This window comes from Rhineura floridana, chromosome 8, assembly GCF_030035675.1.
Source record: "Rhineura floridana isolate rRhiFlo1 chromosome 8, rRhiFlo1.hap2, whole genome shotgun sequence".
NCBI lineage: Eukaryota > Metazoa > Chordata > Lepidosauria > Squamata > Rhineuridae > Rhineura > Rhineura floridana.
This window is the reverse complement of record NC_084487.1, coordinates 44,202,780-44,226,114: the sequence shown is the minus strand read 5'-3', so window position 1 is coordinate 44,226,114 and position 23,335 is coordinate 44,202,780. Positions and strand designations below refer to the sequence as shown.

Below are 23,335 nucleotides of genomic sequence, written 5' to 3'. Positions count from 1 at the left end.
ATGAAATCTATGGAGGATCAAGTTGTACAGGAAGCACCAGGATACCAAGATGATGAGGTATGGATGCAAAATTGGGTGAGCAGCAATTAATCCTCAGTCCCCTTAGTGTCTGGATTTGAGAAGTTTACACAAAATGGAATAAAGAAGCCACAGGATAGTTCATCTTTGCATAAATGTAAATTAGAAGATGGATGTGCTCATGTCAATTTGGAGTGGTGGTGTCATTCTCTATAGCATCTCCTAGCACCTTCATTATATAGCTATTGTCATAAACTGAAGATGCACCTTTTAACCCTGGCCTTTTCCACCTGATATATGTTTTAGGACCCACCCTATTCTTTTTTTAACAATATTTTTATTAGTAGTTTTATAATACATTGATAGGAAAGGAATTACATACATCAACTATGTGGTAAGGAAGTTATAAAGAAGATCAACAAGAATAAATAAAAAATGGAGCAAGTTTATACAATTTTTTTTAAAAAAACTATCCTGTTTAAATATAATTTTGATTATAAATTGTTTGAACTTATTTTAATCTTGTATTTTTACATTGCTGTAACCCTCACTGGGGCCTTAAGATGAAGAGTTGGTAAGAAAGGTAATAATAAATAAATAAATAAATACACTGCTATTTTAAAAAAAATTAAAAGTAATCCTTCTTCTGGGACAACATATTATTAGTTGGTTATCCAAGATGAGAGATATGTGCATAAACATCAAAATAATAAAGATTCTGATTGTTGTTTTTATATCTCTTTAGGAATCCTTTTTCCAGGACATCGATCTGTTACAGAAGCATGGAATTGTAAGCACATTAAAAAATGCATCTGTATCTATATCTGTCTGTCTATATATATATCTGTCTGTGGATTGACTGCTATTATGAAACAGTCATCATATCCTGAATTTTAAGTGAGAAAAAAAATGGTACCATTTTCAGTCTTTTAAAATTTTCAGGCTGACTTGGACTATATGGGTTCTTCTGTTTAAACATGGGTGGCCAGGTGAAAAAGACAAGCTATATCTTTTGAAATTCCCTCTTCGACACAACTATTAAAGGTGTAGGAGCCCCAAATTCTTTTTTTCCCTGGCCATCCCAGAAATAACTATTCATGTGAATGCAGCCTGTATCCAAAAGGTTATTCAGCTCTTCCATAGTTGGTGTCTGTAAATCTACTTCATTGGCACTGCTTTTATTAACTCCACAGAGAAATTATTAAGTGTCCATTATATTCTGAAAAATACAAAGAATGCTAGGTGAGTCACAGCATTCTAAGGGTACGTAGAATCATAGAATAGTACAGTTGGAAGGGGCCTATAAGGCCATTGAGTCCAACCCCCTGCTCAATGCAGCAATCCAAATCAAAGCATTCCCGACAGATGGCTGTCCAGCTGCCTCTTGAACGCCTCCAGTATCAGGGAGCCCACTACTTCTCTAGGTAATTGGTTCCATTGTCGTATGGCTCTAACAGTTAGGAAGTTTTTCCTGATGTCCAGTTGAAATCTGGCTTCCTGCAACTTGAGCCCATTATTCCATGTCCTGCACTCTGGGATGATCGAGAAGAGATCCCGGCCCTCCTCTGTGTGACAACCTTTCATGTACTTGAAGAGTGCTATCATATCTCCCCTCAGTCTTCTCTTCTCCAGGCTAAACATGCCCAGTTCTTTCAATCTCTCCTCATAGGGCTTGGTTTCTAGTCCCCTGATCATCCTTGTTGCCCTCCTCTGAACCTGTTCCAGTTTGCCGGCATCCTTCTTCAAGTGCGGAGACCAGAACTGGATGCAGTATTCAACATGAGGCCTAACCAGTGCTGAATAGAGGGGAACTAATACTTCACGTGATTTGGAAACTATACTTCTGTTAATGCAGCCTAATATAGCGTTTGCCTTTTTTGCAGCCACATCACACTGTTGGCTCATATTCAGCTTGTGATCAACAACAATTCCAAGATCCTTCTCACATGTCATATGGCTGAGCCAAGTATCCCCCATCTTATAACTGTGCATTTGGTTTCTTTTTCCTAAGTGTAGAACTTTGCATCTATCCCTGTTGAATTTCATTCGGTTGTTTTCAGCCCAATGCTCCAGCCTATCAAGCTCCCTTTGAATTTTCTTTCTGTCTTCCACGGTATTACCTATGCCCCCCAATTTTGTATCATCTGCAAATTTGATAAGCATGCTCTGTACCTCCTCATCCAAGTCATTAATAAAAATGTTGAACAGCACTGCGCCCAGGACCGAGCCCTGTGGTACCCCACTCATTACATCCACCCAGCTTGAGAAGGAACCATTGATAAGCACTCTTTGAGTATGATTCTGGAGCCTGACAGTTGTTCCATCCAGCCCACATTTAGCTAGCTTGCTAATCAGAATATCATGGGGCACTTTGTCAAAAGCTTTGCTGAAGTTGAGATATATTATGTCCACAGCATTCCCAAAGTCTACAAGGGAGGTTACCCGATCAAAAAATGAGATAAGATTAGTTTGGTAGGATTTGTTCTTCATAAATCCGTGTTGGCTTCTAGTAATCACTGCATTGTTTCAAGGTTCTACACTTAGGAAAAAGAAACCAAATGCAAAATTATAAGATGGGGGATTGATGTTAGGCTGACTGGTCTGTTCTTTTTGCCCTTTTTGAAGATAGGGACAACATTAGCTCTCCTCCAGTCATCCGGCACTTCACCAATCCTCCACGATTTCACAAAGATAATAGACAGTGGTTCTGAGAGTTCTTCAGCCAGTTCCTTCAATACTCTGGGATGCAGTTTATCAGGCCCTGCCGATTTGAACTCATTCATAGTGATTAGGTATTCCTTGACCGTTTGTCTGTCAAGCTCAAGCTCCAATCCTGCCCCTTCTACTTCATATTTCCCGGGAGGGTCATAGACCCTTTCTTGGGAGAAGATTGAGCCAAAGTAGGAATTGAGGACTCTGTTAGGAGTTAGGAAACAGAATCAGTACAAGTATTCCCAGCAGAATATCATCAGAAAATCCTGCAGAAAGGGTGCAGCTTAATATCGTTATAAATCAGGGATGCGGAACCAGAGGCACCCCAGATGTTGTTGGACTCCGGCTCCCATCAGTCCCTGCCAGCATGGTCAAGCAGTCAGGATGATGGGAGTCAGAGTCAAGCAACACCTGGATGGTCATAGGTTCCTTATCCCTGTTATGAACCATTCTTCCCTGTTGTGCAATTCCGTATTGGACTTCCTGCAGGAAACAGGAGCCCTAAACAATATATTGGTGTAAATAACTGTGCCTTTTGTTGCATCCATATTCATTTTGTTTATTTATTTTTATGATTTTTATCCACCTTTCTTTCTGAAAAGGACCTGGCTGAAAAACCCACCATAAAGTAACAATCAAAATGCACTTACAATTAATGATTAAGATAAGATAAAATCTAACATAATTAGAAAAGCAGCAGCAAAAAGTCTTTATAAGCCATCCTAATTCTAGTGAGGGACACAGTTGTGGGTGTTTAAACTTCCAGATGGATATTTCATGAACATCAAGAGTTCAGATCATATTTACTTCCTTCACAGAATGTGGCTGATATTAAAAAGCTGAAATCAGTGGGAATTTGTACAATCAAAGGAATTCAGATGACGACAAGACGGGCACTATGCAATGTTAAGGGACTCTCAGAGGCCAAAGTGGAGAAGATAAAAGAGGCAGCCAACAAGCTTATAGTAAGCAAACTCTGTCGCTGGACAACGCCCATCATTCCCGACCATTATTCATGCTGGTTGAGGTTTCAAATGTTTTGTGCTTCCCGCAGGAACCAGGATTTCTGACTGCTTTTGAGTACAGTGAAAAAAGGAAGATGGTGTTCTATATAACTACTGGAAGCCAGGAATTTGAGTTAGTAAACATTGCTTTTTATTTAACTCTTTATCTCAGCAAGTTTTTGTTGTTGCTTGTTTGTTTGTTTTTGCTAACAAGCTGTATGTCCAGACCCAATTTAGGCAGCTAACAGTGCCATCTGAAGCATGTTTTCTCTGAAATAATTAAATCCAATGGACCTTACCCCAAGGTAAGTGTATAGGATTGCAGCCGAATGATACAATTGCAATTGTCCTGTCTTCTCCTATATTAGGTCCCAGAGGAGGCCAGGCAGACAGACACTTGCTGATAGAACAAGAGGATGCATCCCTAAGAGCAGAGTCATGGCACAGCCAGTCCAGTCAAGATCCATAGTCCAAAAGGGGTAGACCAGATATGGGGAAGCAGTGGACTTCTAGATGTTGTTGGATTACAGTTTCCACCAGCCCTCACCAGTATGAAAAATTATCAGGGATGATGGGAGTTGTACTCCAGCAACACCAGGAAGGCCAAACATTCCCCAAACCTAGTGTAGGTGTTGTCAGGCCCCAACCAGGAAGGTAGGGCAAAAGGTAGCTAATGGTGACTAAGCGAGACCAGTTGCTGTGGCGGTATGCTGAAGTCTTCCAAGTCTTTCTGAAGGCTGACTAGCTAGAATCTCCTATTAGCTCTGCCCCTTGTGAGAAGCTGTCTGTTCTTTTAAAGGGGCAAGAGACAAAAAGGAGAGGCAATCTCTGATGCCGAGTGAAATTACTCTAGACTAGAGGTTAAACATTTTGCACCATTGAAAGAGTTGTGAGTAATGATAGATTACTCAGCAAGAGAAAGTTATTCTGGATCATTTCTCTGAAAAGTCTGGGACCTCTAGGGTTAAATGAGGATCTGGATTTTTCTGAGCTTAAATAAAATAAGAAACAAGCGTTCTACATGAAACTTGGTTTACTGTCTGTAACAACTGTACATGCTAGTTAGTCACTGTAAGTACCAGCTGGATCAGTAAAATTCACAAATGCAGTGATTGTGCAGCTGAGCTGATTTATATACATATGGATACTAGCATCCTTTAAGTTTGGTTTGTATTCAGTGTGGGGCTTGGATAAAGAATTCGCATTGCTTTGACAGAGCTAAGGAGATATAGCTCCACAGGTCAGTATAGGGCAATGTTTTTGTGTTTTTCTGGGGGGATGAGAGAGTTTTATGTTTAAGCTGCTTTGTAATGGCTATTACAAGATTGTGTTCAATTTGAGCCATATAGTATGGTTTTATAAGATGCCAGTCTGATGTTAATGATCAGGAATATATCATAATGAAAGATTTTTAAAATGTTTTTTAAGTGATTTATACAGAATGTGGTCTCTAAAAATACTCTGCTATGTTTAAGATCATGGTGTTGTCTCCATGACGTTAATTTGAGTTTATTTGAATGTTTTTAGCTCCTGAGGAAGGAAAGTATTTCCGAAATGAGTAGAGCACTACAGTAAATTTCACTTGGCACCAGAGCTTGCCTCTCCTTTCTGTCTCTAGTTTGCTGCTGTTCCCTTTTGTTCCTGCCTGTTTTTTTAAAGGGCCATTACTGTGTTTTGTAACTGTTGGTTCTTATGGCATGGATGCAGTGAGGGATGAATTGGAATTGTGTCCTCTGAGGTAAAGAAGTCCAGGAAGGCTACATCCTCTGGCCTGGATGGTCTGGGAATGGGGAAGCAATGGCTCTCTAAGTGATAACCTTTTTCTAATATCAACCCATGTTGTCCCTACATAATACAAAATATCGAATGCAGGGTATTATGCTAATCTATTCTCTTTTTTAAAATGTTTTTAATTGTAGAAAATGTTTTGAAAGCTTTTTTAAAGAAATGTTTTTAAAGATTGTTTGTTTTAATATGTTTTAAAGTTTGTTTTTATGATATTTGAAAGTTTTTAGCGCTTTTGCTTGCCGCACTGGGCTCCTGGTGGAGGGAGGGATATAAATCAAATAATAAATAAATATTTCAATGTAGGCATATTTATATTAGAGCAAAAAAATTAATTTCATATTGCTTTAATGACTTTATGGCCAGTTTTGCATAATATTCTCCTTCCTCCTTCAATCTGCGCTTCTAGTAAACTCCTGGGTGGTGGAATTGAAAGCATGGCAATTACAGAAGCCTTTGGAGGTTAGTGAAAGAGTGACATAAAACATGTACATTTTCTTAAGCTTGTGTGTGTGTGTGTGTGTGAGAGAGAGAGATTTGGTGGCACTATACTCTGGTTCTTTGTAGAAGTGTTTAGGGGACATGCCAGTGTTCTTATAGTGTATGTTTTAGTGGAGTGGGGTGGGGTGAAGTCATATATATGAGTAAAGAGGGATAATAACTTTTAAAGATACAGAAGACCTCTTGGTTGCTAGGTCCAGTCTCCACTAGGACTGTGTCTAGGAATGTAACCCTATATTTTTACCAAATTCTTCCAAGCTACACAGGAAGTGGATTGGACTGTGAAAAGCCAACCCAAATTGTGTTGGCATTTTGACAAATTTGTAGGGCAGTACAATATCTCTGAAAGGAGATTAGGTCTCCTGCTCCCCTGGTGCATTCACTGTAGCTGCCCAATTTCCCTGCCTTTTAAAGTTTGATAGAAATATCTGTGGGGTATAGGTACGTTCCTACTTACCTGGCAGTCATGTTTAGGATAGGTGAAACTGACTACAGGGGATGGGAAGGAGAGGAGGGGGGGAGAGGGGAGAAGGGAGATGGGAGCAGGGAGGAGGGAGAGGGAAGAACAGGTTAGATCATTTGCATGTTTATTGAGTTCAGTGGGATTTACTCCCATGCAATCATGCTTAGGATAGGTAAAACTGATGGGGGGAGGGAGGGAGGGCTGGGGAGGGGAGGAGGAAAAAGGAAGAGGGGAGGGGAGAGGGGAAGGAGGGAAAAGGCAGGTCTGATCATTTGCATGCTTATTGAGTTCAATGGGATTTACTCATATGCAATCATGGTTAGGATAGGTAAAACTCACCATGGGGGGAGGGGAAAGAGCGGATTGGAGGGGGCAAAGGAAGGGGGAGGGGAGGGCAGGTTTTATCATTTGCATGCTTACAGAGTTCAGTGGTATTTACTCCCGTCCATCATGCTTAAGATAAGTAAAACTGACCATGGGGAGGAAGAAGGGGAGGGGGAAGGGGATGGGGAGGGACGGGCAAAGGAAGAGAAGGGGCAAGAGGGAAGGGATAGGAGGGAAGAGGAGGGAGGAGAAGGGAGGGTGGGTTGGATCATTCGTATACTTTTTGAGTTCAGTGGGATTTATTTCTGTGCAATCATGTTTGAAAATGGAAATGGACTGCCTTCAAGTCGATCCTGACTTATGGCGACCCTATGAATAGGGTTTTCATGGTAAATGGTATTCAGAGGTGGTTTTACCATTGCCTTCCTCTGAGGCTGAGAGCCAGTGACTGGCCCAAGGTCACCCAGTGAGCTTCATGGCTGTGTGGGGATTCGAACCAACACTGACCCAGGTGAGGGGCAGGGAGGGGAAGGGGAGGAGATTGAGTGGGTGGGCACTGGACAGAGGGGAAGCCCCTTTCCTTTCCAAAAGGAAAACATGGTGAACAGTATCATTGCTTTTCAGCATTTTCCCCACCTTTTTATTCTACAGCAGGCACATGTAGCCTCCCACCCAAATTTAAACCAAAGTTGTCCCTGGCCACATCCACACCAGGCCTTTATTTCACTTTGGACAGTTATGGCTACTCTCAAAGAATTCTGGGAAGGGTAGTTAGTGAAGGGTGCTGAGAGTTGCTAGGAGACACCCTGTTCTCCTCACAGAGCTTCAATCAGAGCGGCTGACTGTTAAACCACTCTGGCCACTGGAGCTCTGTCAGGGGAATAGGAGTCCCCTCTCAACCCCCTTCACAAACTACACTTCCCAGGATTCTTTGGGGGAAGCCATGACTGTCTCAAGTTAAATTAAAATCTGGTATGGGTGTGGCCCCCTGATTAGCCAAGCCCAGCAGCTGTGAGTCTGGCTTTTGGAACACTGGCAGTTGGTTCTTAATGAACATGCCGGGCATTATCACTGAGTTCAAGCCAAATTTTTTAAATTAATTAAAAATCAGCCAGGCATTTTTAAACTTTTAAACTGCAGACGATGAAGGTCAGAGTATGGGGCAAGGTCAGTAATAGTATTACAGGTATTCTGTGAACATGACTGAATTTTAATGAATTTCAACAGATTACGAGAACTCTGACAGAAAAAGTCCAAAAGGGCTGTGGGTTTTTCCTCTCTCTTTTTAGACTTTGAATTCTCTGTTCTCTCTGACTGTTTTGTGTATCACCATGAAAATTTAGAGGGTTGTTAAGCAAGCATTTCTGAGTTCAGGACTATAAGTTTTGTAAGGTTTTGTTTTGAAATGAGCACGGGGGTATTTTCAAGTTAACATTGTGGAATGTGAAAAATCCACACTGGCTAGTATACAGCCACTCTCATGGCTGTATAATTACAGGATTTGCTTCCAAATAAATGGATGAGACCCAATCGGGTCTCAATATTCCTCAAAATTCCTGTTACGTGGGCTTTCACATCAATGTCATTGTTGGGGAGACAGCTCTGCGTATAATATGCATAGGGTTGCCCCTTCCATTGGAGTGAATGGAGAAGTCTGTGTAAATGGGGAACTCCATCAGTGCACTGAAGCCTCTGTGCCTGGAATAAATCATTCGCTCTAGTATGATTGTTCAAGATCTGCTAAGTGCAGCTCTTGCCACTAAGTGTGATCACACACCTTTTGTACTCTGTAACAAACTTACTGAGTGGGGATGAAAGACTAAAAATAATGTAATGAGTCTTGGAAATATTTAGGTGAGTGTTTTTATTACTCATATAGTTAGCAAATTTCATATTTTGTTTATTTTTCATTAGAATTCCGAACTGGCAAAACTCAACTTTCCCATACTCTTTGTGGTATGTATATGATGATGAACCTGAGAATTGTATGTTATATTTTCAAAAACTTATAATTTGCTGTTAAAACAGCTAATAAAATATATTTGATGAAGGTTAATCAATTGTAAGCAGAAAGACCTCAAAGTATCTTTGTTTTACAAGTACAAATGAAAAAAACTGCCACTAATTATTAGTATTTTAATATTATTTTTAATTTCCAGAGCATCTGTATAAATTTAGGCTGCAGTCCTAACACACACACACACTCCAATATTAATGGCTAAGGGGGGTTGGTTAGGATGGTGAATATATGCACCCATGGGCATCCACAAGAATTTTTTTTGTGGGAAGGGGCAAAGTAAAACACTGAAAGTGGGGGGAGGAGGAAGAAGCAGACTAATCTCACACACATGCACACACATTTATTTATTAATTATTTATGACTATATTTGTATACCACTATTTTGTTAAAAACATCAATGCAGTTTACATGTTTAAAACAACCATAGAATTAAAAAAACATTAAAAATACGATAAAAACAAACGTCAGTTGTTGCAAAAAAGGCATGTTCTTAATTACCGCAAGCGTGGTGGAACAGAAAGGTTTTCAGCAGGCATTTAAAAGTTAAAGCAGAAGGCGCATACTGAATCTCTTTTGGCGGAGCATTCAGAGAATTGGGCTGATGACACTGAAGGCTCGATTTTGTGTCCATGTCAAAAAAGCCTCGCCAACTCAGGGGACATAGAAAAATAGTGACTGCCTGTATATTTTGCTTCATACTTCAAGTTGTACAAATGCTAGAAACAAATGCTAGTCTTTTTGTTTTAAATGAAAGCTGGGAATCTGGAGGTTATGATTCATGGAGGGGTGGGACAGCCCTCCTTGCACTCAGCCTCTACATGGATTCCCACTAGGGTTGCCAGGTCTCTGGTTTTTGCCCAGAGACTCCAGATTTTTGGGGTCCTCTCTGGGTCTCTGGGTGAGTTGCCTTAATCTCCGGATTCTCAGCTTTTATTTTTTTTAAAAAATTAAGTTTCTAGGTGGTCTGGTTTATGAGATATACACCAAAACATCAGCCGCCCCTCCCGCAACTTCTGTTACGAGTTCATAGCCAGCTGCTCTAACTCCGCCCTTTCAGGTTTGTAGCCAATAAGTGAAGTCAGGGTTGTGATTTGTTGACCTCCATGCAGTAGCTAGACCCCACTGCAAGCTTAGAAAATTGTTGTTTTTTCCTGCTTATCTGAAAATCTCATAAATTGAGTAAGTCTTTTTCTCTCTTGTGTGCAGGAGTCAAACAAGTTTTGAAAACCTTCCCAGTATGAAGTTTTAATCCAATACTCACTTTTCTGGGAGTAAAGCTGCAATGCTAATCCCACATACTGGGAGTAAACCCCATTGGATTCAATAGGACTTACTTTTGAGTTGACATGGTTAGGATTGTGCTGTAAATTTATTATTTATTTTATTTAAAATATTTCTATCCCGCCCTGCTACCCTACAATAGGGCACTCAGGGCAGCTACAATAAAATAGCACACATATATAGTAAAATACACAATAAAAACACAAACATTACCATAAATTTAAATGCATAAAATACAATTTAAATACATAAAATGCATTATGCATTAATGGGACGTTTGAGCGAACACTGCAAAGAGTTGTGTTTGTGTTATAAACCTTTCTCTCCCCCTCCAATCCTATTTTCTAAAGCAATCAAGCAGGGCTTACTTAGGTATCACTGCTTTTATTATGTGGGAAACTAATACTGATTTCATTTTTTTGAAAAAAATGTTCTGCAATGAGCAGAACAAACTATTATATGGGGTGTATGTATTTTTATATCTCCAGTATATGTGTGTGTATTTGGAGTCTTTCCCACAACCCTGTGAGGTAGGGTTGCCAACTGGAAACCAGGGCAGCCCACAATAAGAAATAAATCCCTTTAAAATCCAATAACCATAAAAACCAGTATAAACAGTTGCAAAACAGCTTAAAGGGACACGATTCTGAATTTTGGGTTGGGTGAGTGAAGTTTCTTATCATCCATGCTTCCCTGTTTGAATAAGCCCCATTGAATACATTGGGACTTGCTTCTGAGTAAACAAACATAGGATTGCACTATAAATATATTTACAGGTTGTGTAAATAATAAACATATTTGACATTCATGCTTATATAACTGTTTATTCATACTATGTCCCAATAAGTATCTGATTTCACTAGTGTTGTACATGATTATTTCCTCCACATTTTAAGTGTGCTGTTCTTCCTTGGGGTGGTCATGGTTCCCCTCTGTTTTCATCCTGAAGATTAAGCTGAGAGTTGGTGAGTAGCCCATGGTCACCCAGTAATCTTTATACCTCATTTCCATTTTAAAACATGAGTGAGATCCTATCAGCACATAATACCTCTGCTCTGAAATCTGCATTCGTTGCTGATTTGCTACCAGGCCAAGTTCAAGCGGTGCTTTCCATGTTATGGGTACCACATAGTACTTGTTCTGCTCTTGTAAGAAATCAATCCTGTAATGTGGCAGCACCTACACTTTGGAACTCCTTGTCTACTGACATTAGGCAGACGCCTCTTTTCACCACCTGCTAAAATCATTTTTGTTTAGGCAAGCCTATCCAGGGATATAGAAGCTATTGTGTTTTTAAATCTGTTTTTAACTCATTGTTGGTTTTATTTTAAAATACTTGTCTTTAACTGTATTTGCCAATAATTATATTGTTTTAATTCTTTCTGTAAACCACTTTGAGATTGTTTACAATACATATGGAAATGGACTGCCTTCAAGTTAATTTCAATTTATGGCAACCCTATGAATAGGGTTTTCATGGTAAGCGGTATTCAGAGAGGATTTACCATTGCCTTCCTCTGAGGCTGAGAGGCAGTGACTGGCCCAAGGTCACCCAGTGAGCTTCATGGCTGTGTGGGGAATCGGACCCTGGTTTCCCAGGTAGTAGTCCAGCACCTTAACCACTACACCAAAGTGGTATATAAATGTTGTAAATAAATACATAAATAAATTTTGGAGTCACTGTGGCCCTAGAGTCTTTTCCTACTTTCGGAACAAAGGAATCTGCTTTATACTGACTCAGGCCATTTGGTACCACATAGCTCAGTACTGGTGACATGGACTAGCATTGGCTCTCCAGGATTCCAGGCAATTGTTTTAATTAATTTTTCAAAATGGAAATGAGCTATAAAGTGTAGTGGGTGACCATGGGCTACTCACCATCTCTCAGCCTATCTGCCCCTCAGGATGAAAACAATGGAGAACCATGACCATCCCAAGGAAGAAGGGCACACTTAAAATGTAGAGGAAGCATTGTACAACCATAGTGTGAAATCAGATACTTATTGGGACACAGTATGAAGAAATATTTATATAAGCATGACTATCAAATATGTTTATTATTTATTTACACAACCTGTAGCTTCGGCTATGGGGCGGTATACAAGTTTAATGAATAAATAAATAGTGCAATCTTATGTTTGTTTACTCAGAAGCAAGTCCAAATGTATTCAGTGGGGCTTACTCAAACAGGGAAATGTCCAGAGAATTGCCGCCTCAAGTGATAAGGATCTTGTTCTTTTAACAAGCCTTTTAAATTGAGGCCTTATCCCAGTCTGTGTCTGTGTTGGAATTGTTTTTTAATATGTTTTTAAACCTTTTCTTTTTAAAAAAAGATGTTCTTAAAGCTTTTAAAAATGTCTTTAAAGATCATTTGTTTTAATATATTTTAAAGTCTGTTTTTATGATTTTTGAAGTGTTTTTAGTGCTTTTGTTTGCCGCTCTGGGGTCCTACTGGGAGGAAGGGCGGGATATAAATCAAATAATAAATAAATAAATAATAAACTTCATTCACCTAACCTGAAATTCTGAATCATGTCACTTTAAGCTGTTTTGCAACTGTATATACTTGTTTTATGGTTATTGGATTTTAAAGGGATTTATTTCTTATTGTAAGCTGCCTTGGCTTCCAATTACCAACCCTACCTCACAGGGTTGTTGGAAAAACTCCACACAGACACAGAGACTCTCTCTCTCTCTCTCTCTCTCTCTCTCTCTCTCTCTCTCTCTCTTTGCAGGAGTAAAAATACACTCTATAATAGTTTATTGTCAAACCAGTTGGTCATTGCAGAACATTTTCTAAAAAATCAGTATTTCCTACATAATAAAAACTATGATACCTAAGTAAGCCCTGCCTAATTGCTTTAAAAATAGGATTGGAGGTGGGAGAGAAAGATTTACAACACAAACACAATTCTTTGCTATGTTCACTCAAAAGTTCAATTAATTTACAGCACAATCCTAACAATGTCTACTCAAAAGTAAGTCATATTGAATTCAATGGGGTTTACTCCAGGTACGTGGGATTAGCATTGCTTTACTCCCAGAAAAGCAAGTATTTGATTAAATACTTTCATATTGCGAAGGTTTTCAAAGCACTGCCCTCTTCACAGCCCAGGGTTTGACTCTTGCACACAAGAAGAAAAAAACCTGAAAGCCATATACTTACTTACTCAAACTGAAAATCTCATAACCACCATTTTCTGATGTTGCAATGAGGTTTATGCACTGCCTGGGTCAACAAATCACAACCCTGGCTTCACTTACTGGCTACAGTCCTGAAAGGGTGGGATTAGAATTACGAGCTGCTATAACAGACCTGTTAAACAGATTTAACAGTCATGGGGGGGGGCTTGACATTATGGTGTATATCTCGGGAACCAGAAACAGTTTTTTAAAAAATTGAAGCTGAGAGTCTGGAGATTAAGGTGAGTCACCTGGAAACCCAGAGGGGACCCCCAAAAATCCAGAGTATCTGGCCAAAAACCAGACACCTGGTAAACCTAACATAGATGGATATATAAACACATACACACACCGCCCTTCTTGAAGTTTGGAGTGGCATACATTGTTTTCCCCACCTGCTGTTGTATTACCACCACAACTCTATGAGGTAGTTTAGGCTGAGATATAGCAACAGGCCATAGGTTGCCCAGTGAGCTTCATGGTAGAGTAGAGATTTGAACCTGAGCCTATCATGTCTTTTTAAATGTAATCATTCAGAAGGAATTGTACAGGGAGCAGTATTTGTCCCAAACAGATGGTATTGGTTCCAAAATAGAATCCAGGTAAGTAGGGATGGGGGAGAAATTCAGTTCAGTTCACATTTAAAAGCAAACCAAATTTGTGGTGTGTGAAACAATATGTGAAACCAAACACAGCTAGCTTCAAAATTCATACTTATCCGAATTTTGCAATGCAGTTCTCCAGCCAAGTAATGTGTACAAAAATGCATACACCAGGATAAGGTCTGCATATAAATGCGTATTTTAGGGAAAATAATATACAAAATCCATTATATTAAGGAAAATAGTTTTGCAAAAATGTGTATATTAGGCAAAATTGCCTATAAAATGTGTATAATAGGAGAAACGCACGAAAATGCTGATGAATTTTCATGAGGACTTATTTTTAAAAACTGCAAACTGCTATAGAAATGTGAAGAACTGAATTAAAATTGGGGGAAAATGAGAAACTGAGAGAATTTGGAATTGACATATTCACCCATCCCTGCATGCAAGTCACAGACTTCTGTAAGTACAGGCAAATCTGGTTCCTCAACCTCTTTCTTCAACAGCCAGAACAAAATGTACCTTTTCCCAGCCTTGTAGGCAAACTGTTTGCATTCAAAATCAAACAGGTTCAAAAGGCTCCCTGCAACAGCTAATGTTGAAATCACTGACCAATGAGCTCTACTCTGCTCCATGGAAAAGATAGCTCCTCCACCCTTCACATGGCAAACAGAGCTTGCTTGTTACAGCATGTTTAGGAAGATGGTGTGAGTGGTTTGGACATAAGTATCTTGACTTTTGCATTTTTTTGTGAGATTTGCTGACTTGGAACTTGTTTCCAAGTTGTGGACTTACGATCATGCCTCTTGGGGCTTGTTAATAAAGGAAATTACTTTGGATGCTTCTTAGTAGTCTTGAGCATTGACATTAGCCTTACCATAAAGCTGACAGTGATTATCAATAGTTAATAATTCCAGATGTGTAATTCTGAATGTATGCAAGATATTAATATGCCATTTAGTAGGACAGATGGGAGTTGCCCCTTTCTTACATATCTTTGCTCCTTATTATGTGTTTTAGTAACAGCCCAACTTCCAGGAATGGATGGCTACACTGGTGGGAAGATTATCTTCATTGACACGGAAAACACCTTGTATCCTTTCATTTGAGATATTACAGCTTTAACGGAATATGTTTGAAGGTTTTACTATACTAATAACAATCAAAATGTGGTGTTAAGCAGATTTGAAGTAAAGAGCCATTTCTGTTAAACTTGAGGTTTATGGGGGGTGGGGAACAATATAATCCAATTGATTAACCTTACTGCAGGAAAAACTACTGCTGGTGATATTTGCTTGTGTGTAAGGGTCTTCAGCTACCACATCTCAGAAGCTAGATTAGAAAAGGGATTCCTTAACTAGGAAACACTCCAGTCGTCCAGACCGTCTTCGTGACATTGCCGATCGCTTCAATGCAGATCATGATGCTGTTCTCGACAATGTATTGTACGCACGGGCATATACTAGTAAGATTGCCACTGAAGATGTCATGGAATCCCCTCTGCTTTAAGATTCAGTCATTCTCAACTTAGTACAAGGAGCCATTGGGAATATTGTGAATTATTTTAAACTATTGGTTCTATCTTAATATTTCTTTTATTATTTTTATTTATTTATTAAATTTATATGCTGCTCTTGCTCCCAAAGGAGCCAATTTTCTGTTGCAGTCCTTATACCCATACACAATTATTTTATTGGAAAGTCAAAAAACAACACATTAGGTAAAAGTAAATTCCAGTGGAACTCTTTTCTCTTGATAAGTTTAATATAGGGATGTAAAGCTTACCTGCACCTGAAAAAGCCCTCAGTCTGTTCCCCACCCAAGTGGTATAACTGTATGCCCCCTTAAATTGAAAGCATATCAGCAGCCAACAAGCTCTGGGCTGTATGCTTTGTCTATAGTACAAAATGTAGCAGTTATCTCAAGAAATGCACTAGAGTGCATGATAGTTTTGCTTCAAGTCAGCTATAGTTGCAAATGTGAGGTTGATTTTCATTGTTTCTTCAGCACAAAATTGTATAAAAAGCTCTTTTTGACTGTACAAGAGCCGCTTCAACTGCTTCAGTGTTAGGATATTTCTAAAAAATCTTTTAACTATTTTGTTAAATCTTGTATATAATATTATAATTCTGGAAGTTCTGTAGCGGATACAGGCAATTTTATAACAGAGGTTTTATAATGAAATGAAAGCTAACAAAATATCTTTTTTTGTTGATATAATGTGACTTTTCAGCTAAGAATGTCTTGTGCTTATGGTGATACCTTGTAGAATTTTCAAGGGAGAATTTGGTTGCCAAAAGGCAGGGCCAGCCCTTCCATTAGGAAAAGCGAGGTGGCCAGCTCAGACAGCTAATTTTGGACACTATGACAGAATCTTGCTATTTTAATCTTACTTGCAGAGAGAGAATTGTGCGGTTTTATACCTCAGGTGCCAAAATACCTTGACCAGCCTTGGGTACTATGCACCTTGAAAGGTGTGTGTGTCTGTGGATGGGGTGTCCCATTTGCTCTTCCGTCTTAGTCACCAAAATATGTTAGGCCAGCCCTGCCAAGTGAGGACAATTCCCACAGTTGATAGTACTTACCAAGCATTTAGCTTCTTTCAAAATTACTAGAAAAGCAAAATTGGGCTCAAAAATGTAAGGGCCTTACAGCAGTTTAGATGCACAGCTCCAAAAAGTTAGGGTAAACTGCGTAAAATGAGGATATTGCCAAATCCACTGGAACATATGTTTCTGTTTTCTAAGTAAGCTATTTCTGTTCATTCTTCCCACTGTTTTTCCTGTTTTTGATTATTCTTTCACGCCATTGTTCTTTCTTGCAAGGTGAACATCAGATGGAATTGCTTGACTATGTAGCTGCCAAATTCCATGAGGAGCCCGGCATCTTCAAACTGATGGTATATCTCTTATGGTTATGATAGTTATCTGCTCTGTTTTTCTTAGAATGCAGTCTTATACCTACTTACCCGAGAATCAGCCCTACTGAACTCAGATTGTTTTTCATTTATACCAAAGTGTATACCCCACTTTTCATCTCCAAAAGGAGTTGCTCAAAGTGACTAACATGTAAAACACAGAAATGTGTATATGTGTGTGTGTATATACAAACGCACACACACACACACCATAATTTAAAACACATTACTGTAAAACCACCACCACCACACAAGCCCAGAAAACCCAGAATGGGACCCAATGGGACTTATTTCTGAGTAGACTTGTATAAGATTGCACTATTGATTTATATCTTGATAGAATGCTTTGAAGTAATTTCTTCTCCTTCACGTTGTCTCCCTCCTTATCATTACTTTGTAGATAATTGATTCCGTTATGGCACTATTCCGTGTGGACTTCAGTGGTCGTGGGGAACTGGCAGAAAGGCAACAAAAACTTGCTCAGATGCTATCAAGGCTTCAGAAAATATCAGAAGGTAGGAGAGGCACATCAGAGTCAGACCAAGTACAGTGTTTTTAGAAGACTGAAAAACATAATGTAGCCCATTATCATTTTTAAGGCATCAGCATTTTAACCAAATAATACTGTATTATTTGGAGAACTAGCATGGTGTAGAACCAGGAGAACCAGCATGGTGTAGTGGATATAGTGTCAGGTTTGGTTGTGGGAAATCTATATTAAAATCCCCACTCAGCCATAAAGTGGTTTGGTAAGTCACCGTCTCTCAGCCTAACCTATCTTGTACAGCTCTTGCGAGAATAAATGAGAAAGTAGGTAGAAAATGCAATAAATCAAGTGTGGGGAACATTTAGTCCTCCAGATGTTGCTGACAATAACTCCTATCAGCCCCAGCCAGCATGGCCAATGGCCAGGGATTATGAGAGTTGTAGTTCAGCAACATATAGAGGGCCAAAGGTTCCTCCACACCTGCAATACATTAACATTAGAGATTTGCAAGTGATCTGCAACAACATGTGGTGTGGAGTACTACTCACATTTCCATCCAGCCATGTCCCCTTCCAGTATACTCCATTTCATGCTCCCTCTCCTGGTTTTCCACACGCATATCCATAGCTAGTCAGCATTCTGTGACCTCTGAGCATGCTCAGTCCTCATTGGGCAATTTTGAAAAGAAAAGAAAAAGCTACCTTATAGGAAAAAAATCACCCTAAAGTTTATTTGCACTGCTGCAAATCTTGGGGTTTCCTCAAACCTTCTTATACCTCTTGTGCATGGTGGGTGCCATTTTGGCTACATAAAGATTGGCACTTACCCTTTCACATTGTTAATAGAGGGAATTATTAGAGATAACGTAGTAACAAAAATGTGCTAGTTGCTTGCAACACATTATTAGGGTTATTAAAATTAGCCTTCAGGATTTATCCATATTATAGAGCCTTTTATGAGCACAGTTTGCCATTTATTAATAGAAATGCTGAAAAAGGTTCCTGGCAGGAAACAGATTTTCTCTGTTTATACTGTTTTCTGTTTTCACTTGGGCCTTGTTTCTCATGGCAGAATATAATGTGGCTGTGTTTATAACTAACCAGATGACGTCTGACCCAGGAGCAACAATGACGTAAGCAATTTATTAGTTTTTTCTTCATGATTTTCACAAATCACAGAAATGGGTAGCCTGGGACAGGTTTAGGTGGAAAGATGGTCTATCAAGAATGTTATACAGTACAGCTCCAGAATATTTTCTCCACCATTGGAGAAATGGCCGCCTCACCTCAAAAAGGATATTGTAGAGTTGGAAAACATTCAGAAAAGGGCAACCAGAATGATCAAGGGGATGGAGTGACTCCCCTATGAGGAAAGGTTGCAACATTTGGGGTTTTTAGTTTAGAGAAAAGGCAAGTCAGAGGCAACATGACAGAAGTGTATAAAATTATGCATGGCATGGAGAAAGTGGATAGAGAAAAGCTTTTCTCCCTCTCTCATAACACTAGAACTTGTAGACATTCAATGAAGCTGAATGTTGGAAGATTCAGGACAGACAAAAGAAAGTACTTCTTTATGCAGTGCATAGTCAAACTGTGGAATTCACTCCCACAAAAGGCAGTGATGGCCACCAACTTGGATGGCTTTAAAACAGGATTAGGCAAATTCATGGAGATTAAGCTATCAAAGGCTCCTAGCCATGATGGCTGTGCTCTGCCTCCATAGTCAGAGGCAGTATGCTTCTGAAAACCAGTTGCTGGAAGCCACAGAGGGAAGAGTGCTGTTGCACTGAGGTCCTGCTTGCAGGATTCCCATGGGTATCTGGTTGGCCACTTTGAGAACAGGATGCTGGACTAGATGGGCCACTGGCCTGATCCAACAGGGCTCTTCTTATGTTCTTATGTTAATATTTTCCCTTAAAACAAACAAATCAGACATCCAGAATATGCCAACTGAAGGCCGTAGGGGGAAGGATGGAACTAGCTTAAATTTCATTTCCAGCTATACTACCAAATGCTTCTAGGACATTTCTTACCTTAGTATCAGCAGTTTTCAACTGGGAAACTTTTAAGTAAGGGCCAAACTTGGCATGACATTACATGTCTTTGAGTTTGTTTTTTTAATGCATATAGTGTTGCCTGGTAGGGATGGAAAGATCTGTCAATTTTGATTCTGTGTCTCATTTTCCCAATCTTCAGTTCTTCACATTTCTGCAGCAATTTGCAATTTTTTTAAAAAAAATCCTCATGAAAATTCTCCAGCATTTTAGTATGAATTTCTCCTAATAAACACATTTTTGTAGGCAGTTTTGACTGTACACATTTGTTGCAAGCAATTTCTCCAAATACAATGCATTTTTGTACACTGTTTTCACTAATATATTCACTTTTATGTATACTTTCCCCTAATATATAATTTTTTGTAAACATTATTTAGTTGGAGAACTGCACTGTAAAATTCAAATAAGTGCAAATTTTGAAGGGGTGTTTGGTTCTCTCATTGTTTCGGCAAGTGTGACTTTGAAGGATATGGCTTTAAATACTAACTGAATTGAATTTCTCCCCCATCCCTATCAGCTGCGGGGGTGGCTAGTAATGCTGATAATGCCTGACAGATAGTAGAGGAACATGTGAACAATATCCTCTATAGCTCCTTGTGGTTTTTGGAATACTTAGCAGTTCCAAGGTTTATAAAATTATCTAATGTCCAACAATCACATTCAAGGTTGCAATGGCAGAGAAAATAAAGAAATTAAATAACATCCATGCTGTTCTTTACTGTAATTACCTTAATATGTTTGTAACCAGAAGTAGAGAAGTACTTTGTATGTATCCTTTTAAAAATCGCTATCCAACGCAGTTGGCAACACATGTTGTCCAATGTGTGAAAGGGGAAGGGATGTTGCCCGTAATTACCCTACAGCTCTCATCCAGTTGCACTCTTTGTTTGATTTAGCTTTCAGGCAGATCCCAAGAAACCCATTGGGGGTCACATTCTTGCTCATGCTTCTACAACTAGGATTAGCTTGCGGAAGGGAAGAGGAGAGTTACGTATTGCCAAGATATACGATAGGTAATATAGAAGTGTGTGGTACAGTGCATGCTTGAGATCAAATGACTTAGGGTGCAAACCAACTTGTATTTATGTCAGACTGAGGGGACCTGGATATGGCAGGCCCCTGGCTGAGCTGGCAGGGTCATGGATCCACTGGGCTGCACCTGCAGAAGCCCCTCACCCCGGCTCAGGCGCAGTGGAATTGGGACACAGTTGGCCCAGCCGGGGGTCCACCAGAGAAGCCCACCCCAGCAGAAGGGGTTTCAGTGGAAGCCGGTGTAAGGCCTGAAAAAGGGGCATTCTAGGAGGGGGTATCAGAGGATGGGTCGGGGGGAGGAACTTATGCATCATCCAACTCCCTTTCAGAGCACTCCTGCGGGCTACAATCCAGGCCAAATGTATGCAGAGAAAAAGGTCAGTCTAAGAAAATAACTCTACTGGAAGTCAATGGGGAGTGTTTACTCACCGGTAGGGGTATTCGTGAGAGTTAGCTTTTTCTTTTCTTTTCCTGTGTGCAGCTCCAGGCTGAGCTGACGTTCAGCCGGCTCAGCAGCTCCCAAACAGCAAATAGATGCCACTGAGATCCCCACCGGCTCCTCCTCTGCTGGTACCCCTTCTGCCGGCTTCCCATGAGCTGGATTGTTCTGTTATTGTGGTGTATCTGGTTTCCAATCAACTTTGTTTCTGAATGGATGTATAAAAAACTAGGGAATAGTGAACACATTAGGCATTCTATTTTGAAATTAAGATTCAGGTTCCAAATAACAGGAAAAGTGTCCTTCCTAATCTTACTAAATTTCTCTCCTCAGTGCCCTCAAAAGAACCAAATGAATAATTCACAGTTCTTGCTAATAAGCCTAGGCTGTGTGTGTGTGTTTCATATTAAGTATTTAAAAGGCCAAGTCTGAGCCTCTATTGGATATGGATTGATTAAGTTATGATGATGTGAGTCAGAAGTTAAGTAAAACAAAAAAAATGCATGAAAAGTGTGTACAAGGAAGGCCGTTGCTTCTACCATGTTTTTTAAAAAATCAATTCAATGAAAACATAAAAAAAAATCATCTAGGACCCGTAAGATTAAATGTAATATATGCACTGGACTTTTGTTTACCTTCTTTACATGTCAGTGCCTATGTGTAGAGTTACTGAAAATTGAGTCAATTTCTGTGTGTTCTCAGCCCCGAAATGCCTGAGAATGAAGCCACATTTGCAATAACTGCAGGAGGAATTGGAGATGCCAAAGAATAGGCAGATCTTGATGGTGAAGAACAGAAGCACTCCCATCAGCAAAGTTGTATCCAAAGTTAGTCAATTCCTGATTACTTGTGTTCATTGTTTCAAATTCAGAATGTTCAGAACTGAAGCTTTGCTAAAGTAATCACTGGGAATGTTGTGATCTTTTGAAATTGCCCAGCATGTTGGCTCTATGGTGACAAGTTTGTCATTTTCAACCTCTGAAACATGCAGAGTTAGGTTTTTTGCATGCCAATACAGATTTACAGTATCAAGTGTCCTGCTACTAGTAAAGTGCTAATACAAAGCAATTTCAACAGCCTGAGGAACACCCAATGGGCATGACCATTGAGGCTTACAGAGGCATCGCAAAATGATGAGGGATTATTTTAGACATAATTTATTATTGGTTTGTGTTTCTTTTTAAGAAATGTTTCACTTGCAAAACTCATATGCTAACTCAAGGACTTAACTGTTTTCAATGCCAGGACTCTCTGCCTAGGTCTTTCAGAGCTTGGAAAAGTTACTTTTTTGAACTACAACTCCCATCAGCTCAATCCACTGGCCACGCTGGCTGGGGCTGATGTGAGTTGTAGTTCAAAAAAGTAACTTTTCCAAGCTCTGGCTTTGTGTAGTTTTATCATATATGCATGTAGAATGGAATACAATAGCACTGAAAAGAAATTGGTATTAGCTGATCCCCATTTTTAAAAGTATACGTAATTAGAGCCTGATGTGGGGAAATGGAAATATTTTGTGCTGCAGCAAAAGTAAAATTGTTTGTAAAGTTCTTTTTAAAGTTAAATGAATCTTGACAGGCTTGTTTAACTGAAGCTAAAATGTCCATACTTGTATTTTGAATAAATTGTAAGTTACCATTTTTTGCATTAACTGCAATGCCACTTCTATCTGCTACATGGCTAACAAGTGGAAGCCCCCAAAAGTTTATTCTCCTTGTCTTATTCTTCCTCTCCTCTCTGCACCACTAACAGAATATGTGAACCTATGTTGAGGAGCTCTCTGTTGTTTCTCTAACAATGCCAGTAATCAAAAAGATGATGTTGCGCACACACAGGTTGGTGGCATTACATGCATGAACCTTAGGTTTGTGTGCTTCCCCCTCCCTTCTCTTCCTCAGGCAGGGCCTTGAGTTCAGAAGCATTTGCTTCCTTTTAAAACGAATTACGGTTTGTTATTTCATACAAACTGTGATTAGCCTAAGGATTATCCACACAAGTCAAGATCCAACCATAGTTTCCAAACCTGGTTTCTTCAGAAAAAAAATTGTTAAAAGGTTTGTTTTAGACTAAACAACATTCAATTGACTACACAAATTTGGAGCCATTTTGAATGAGTCATAGCTGAAGATGGTGCCAGGGGAGAAGTGGGTGTTTCCAGTTTCCTTCACCCAGTCATGCCAGAGGAGAAAAGAGGGAGGATGGGGGGCACAGGTTTCTACATGTAATGGTAAATATTATGCCCAAACCAGGTAAAAGAATGATGAATTTTTGAGTTTTCAGAATTTGGCTGAAGCAAGATCTTAAAGCAAGATTTCCAACTTGTAATCTAGAGCACAGTACTTGGTCTTAACTATCCAAAACACATGCTAAATCTCTCTGTAAAGGTGCAGGTCCTAGGTTGCTTTCAGAAAACCCGTTTTGCTTGCACAAAGTTTACATGGTGTTATATGACACTGGAGGTTATCTAGCATTTATTGTATTTTGTTTGTAGGGAGGCTATACATTGCATGG

At 39.5% G+C, this 23,335-nt stretch overlaps 1 protein-coding gene across 1 annotated transcript; it reads left to right on the top strand.

Moving 5' to 3' along the window:
* Nucleotides 1-22,532, top strand: DMC1 (DNA meiotic recombinase 1). The gene is made up of 13 exons (XM_061639141.1): nucleotides 1-57; nucleotides 764-808; nucleotides 3,549-3,695; nucleotides 3,785-3,867; nucleotides 5,929-5,981; nucleotides 8,722-8,763; nucleotides 14,917-14,989; nucleotides 15,270-15,361; nucleotides 16,722-16,795; nucleotides 17,214-17,328; nucleotides 18,372-18,432; nucleotides 20,253-20,369; nucleotides 21,530-22,532. The coding sequence occupies exons 1-13, from the start codon at nucleotides 1-3 to the stop codon at nucleotides 21,597-21,599; spliced, it is 1,029 nt and encodes a 342-aa protein (XP_061495125.1). The 3' UTR covers nucleotides 21,600-22,532.
* Nucleotides 22,533-23,335: the final 803 nt, after the last annotated feature.

What these genes read in the sequence shown, in the direction of transcription:
- DMC1 (XM_061639141.1), top strand. Translation starts at nt 1, where the DNA reads ATGAAATCTATGGAGGATCAAGTTGTACAGGAAGCACCAGGATACCAA. An exon ending in AATTACAGAAGCCTTTGGAG is followed by an intron (nt 5,982 to 8,721) that starts GTTAGTGAAAGA and finishes ATTTTTCATTAG; the next exon opens with AATTCCGAACTGGCAAAACT. An exon ending in GCTTCAGAAAATATCAGAAG is followed by an intron (nt 17,329 to 18,371) that starts GTAGGAGAGGCA and finishes TTCTCATGGCAG; the next exon opens with AATATAATGTGGCTGTGTTT.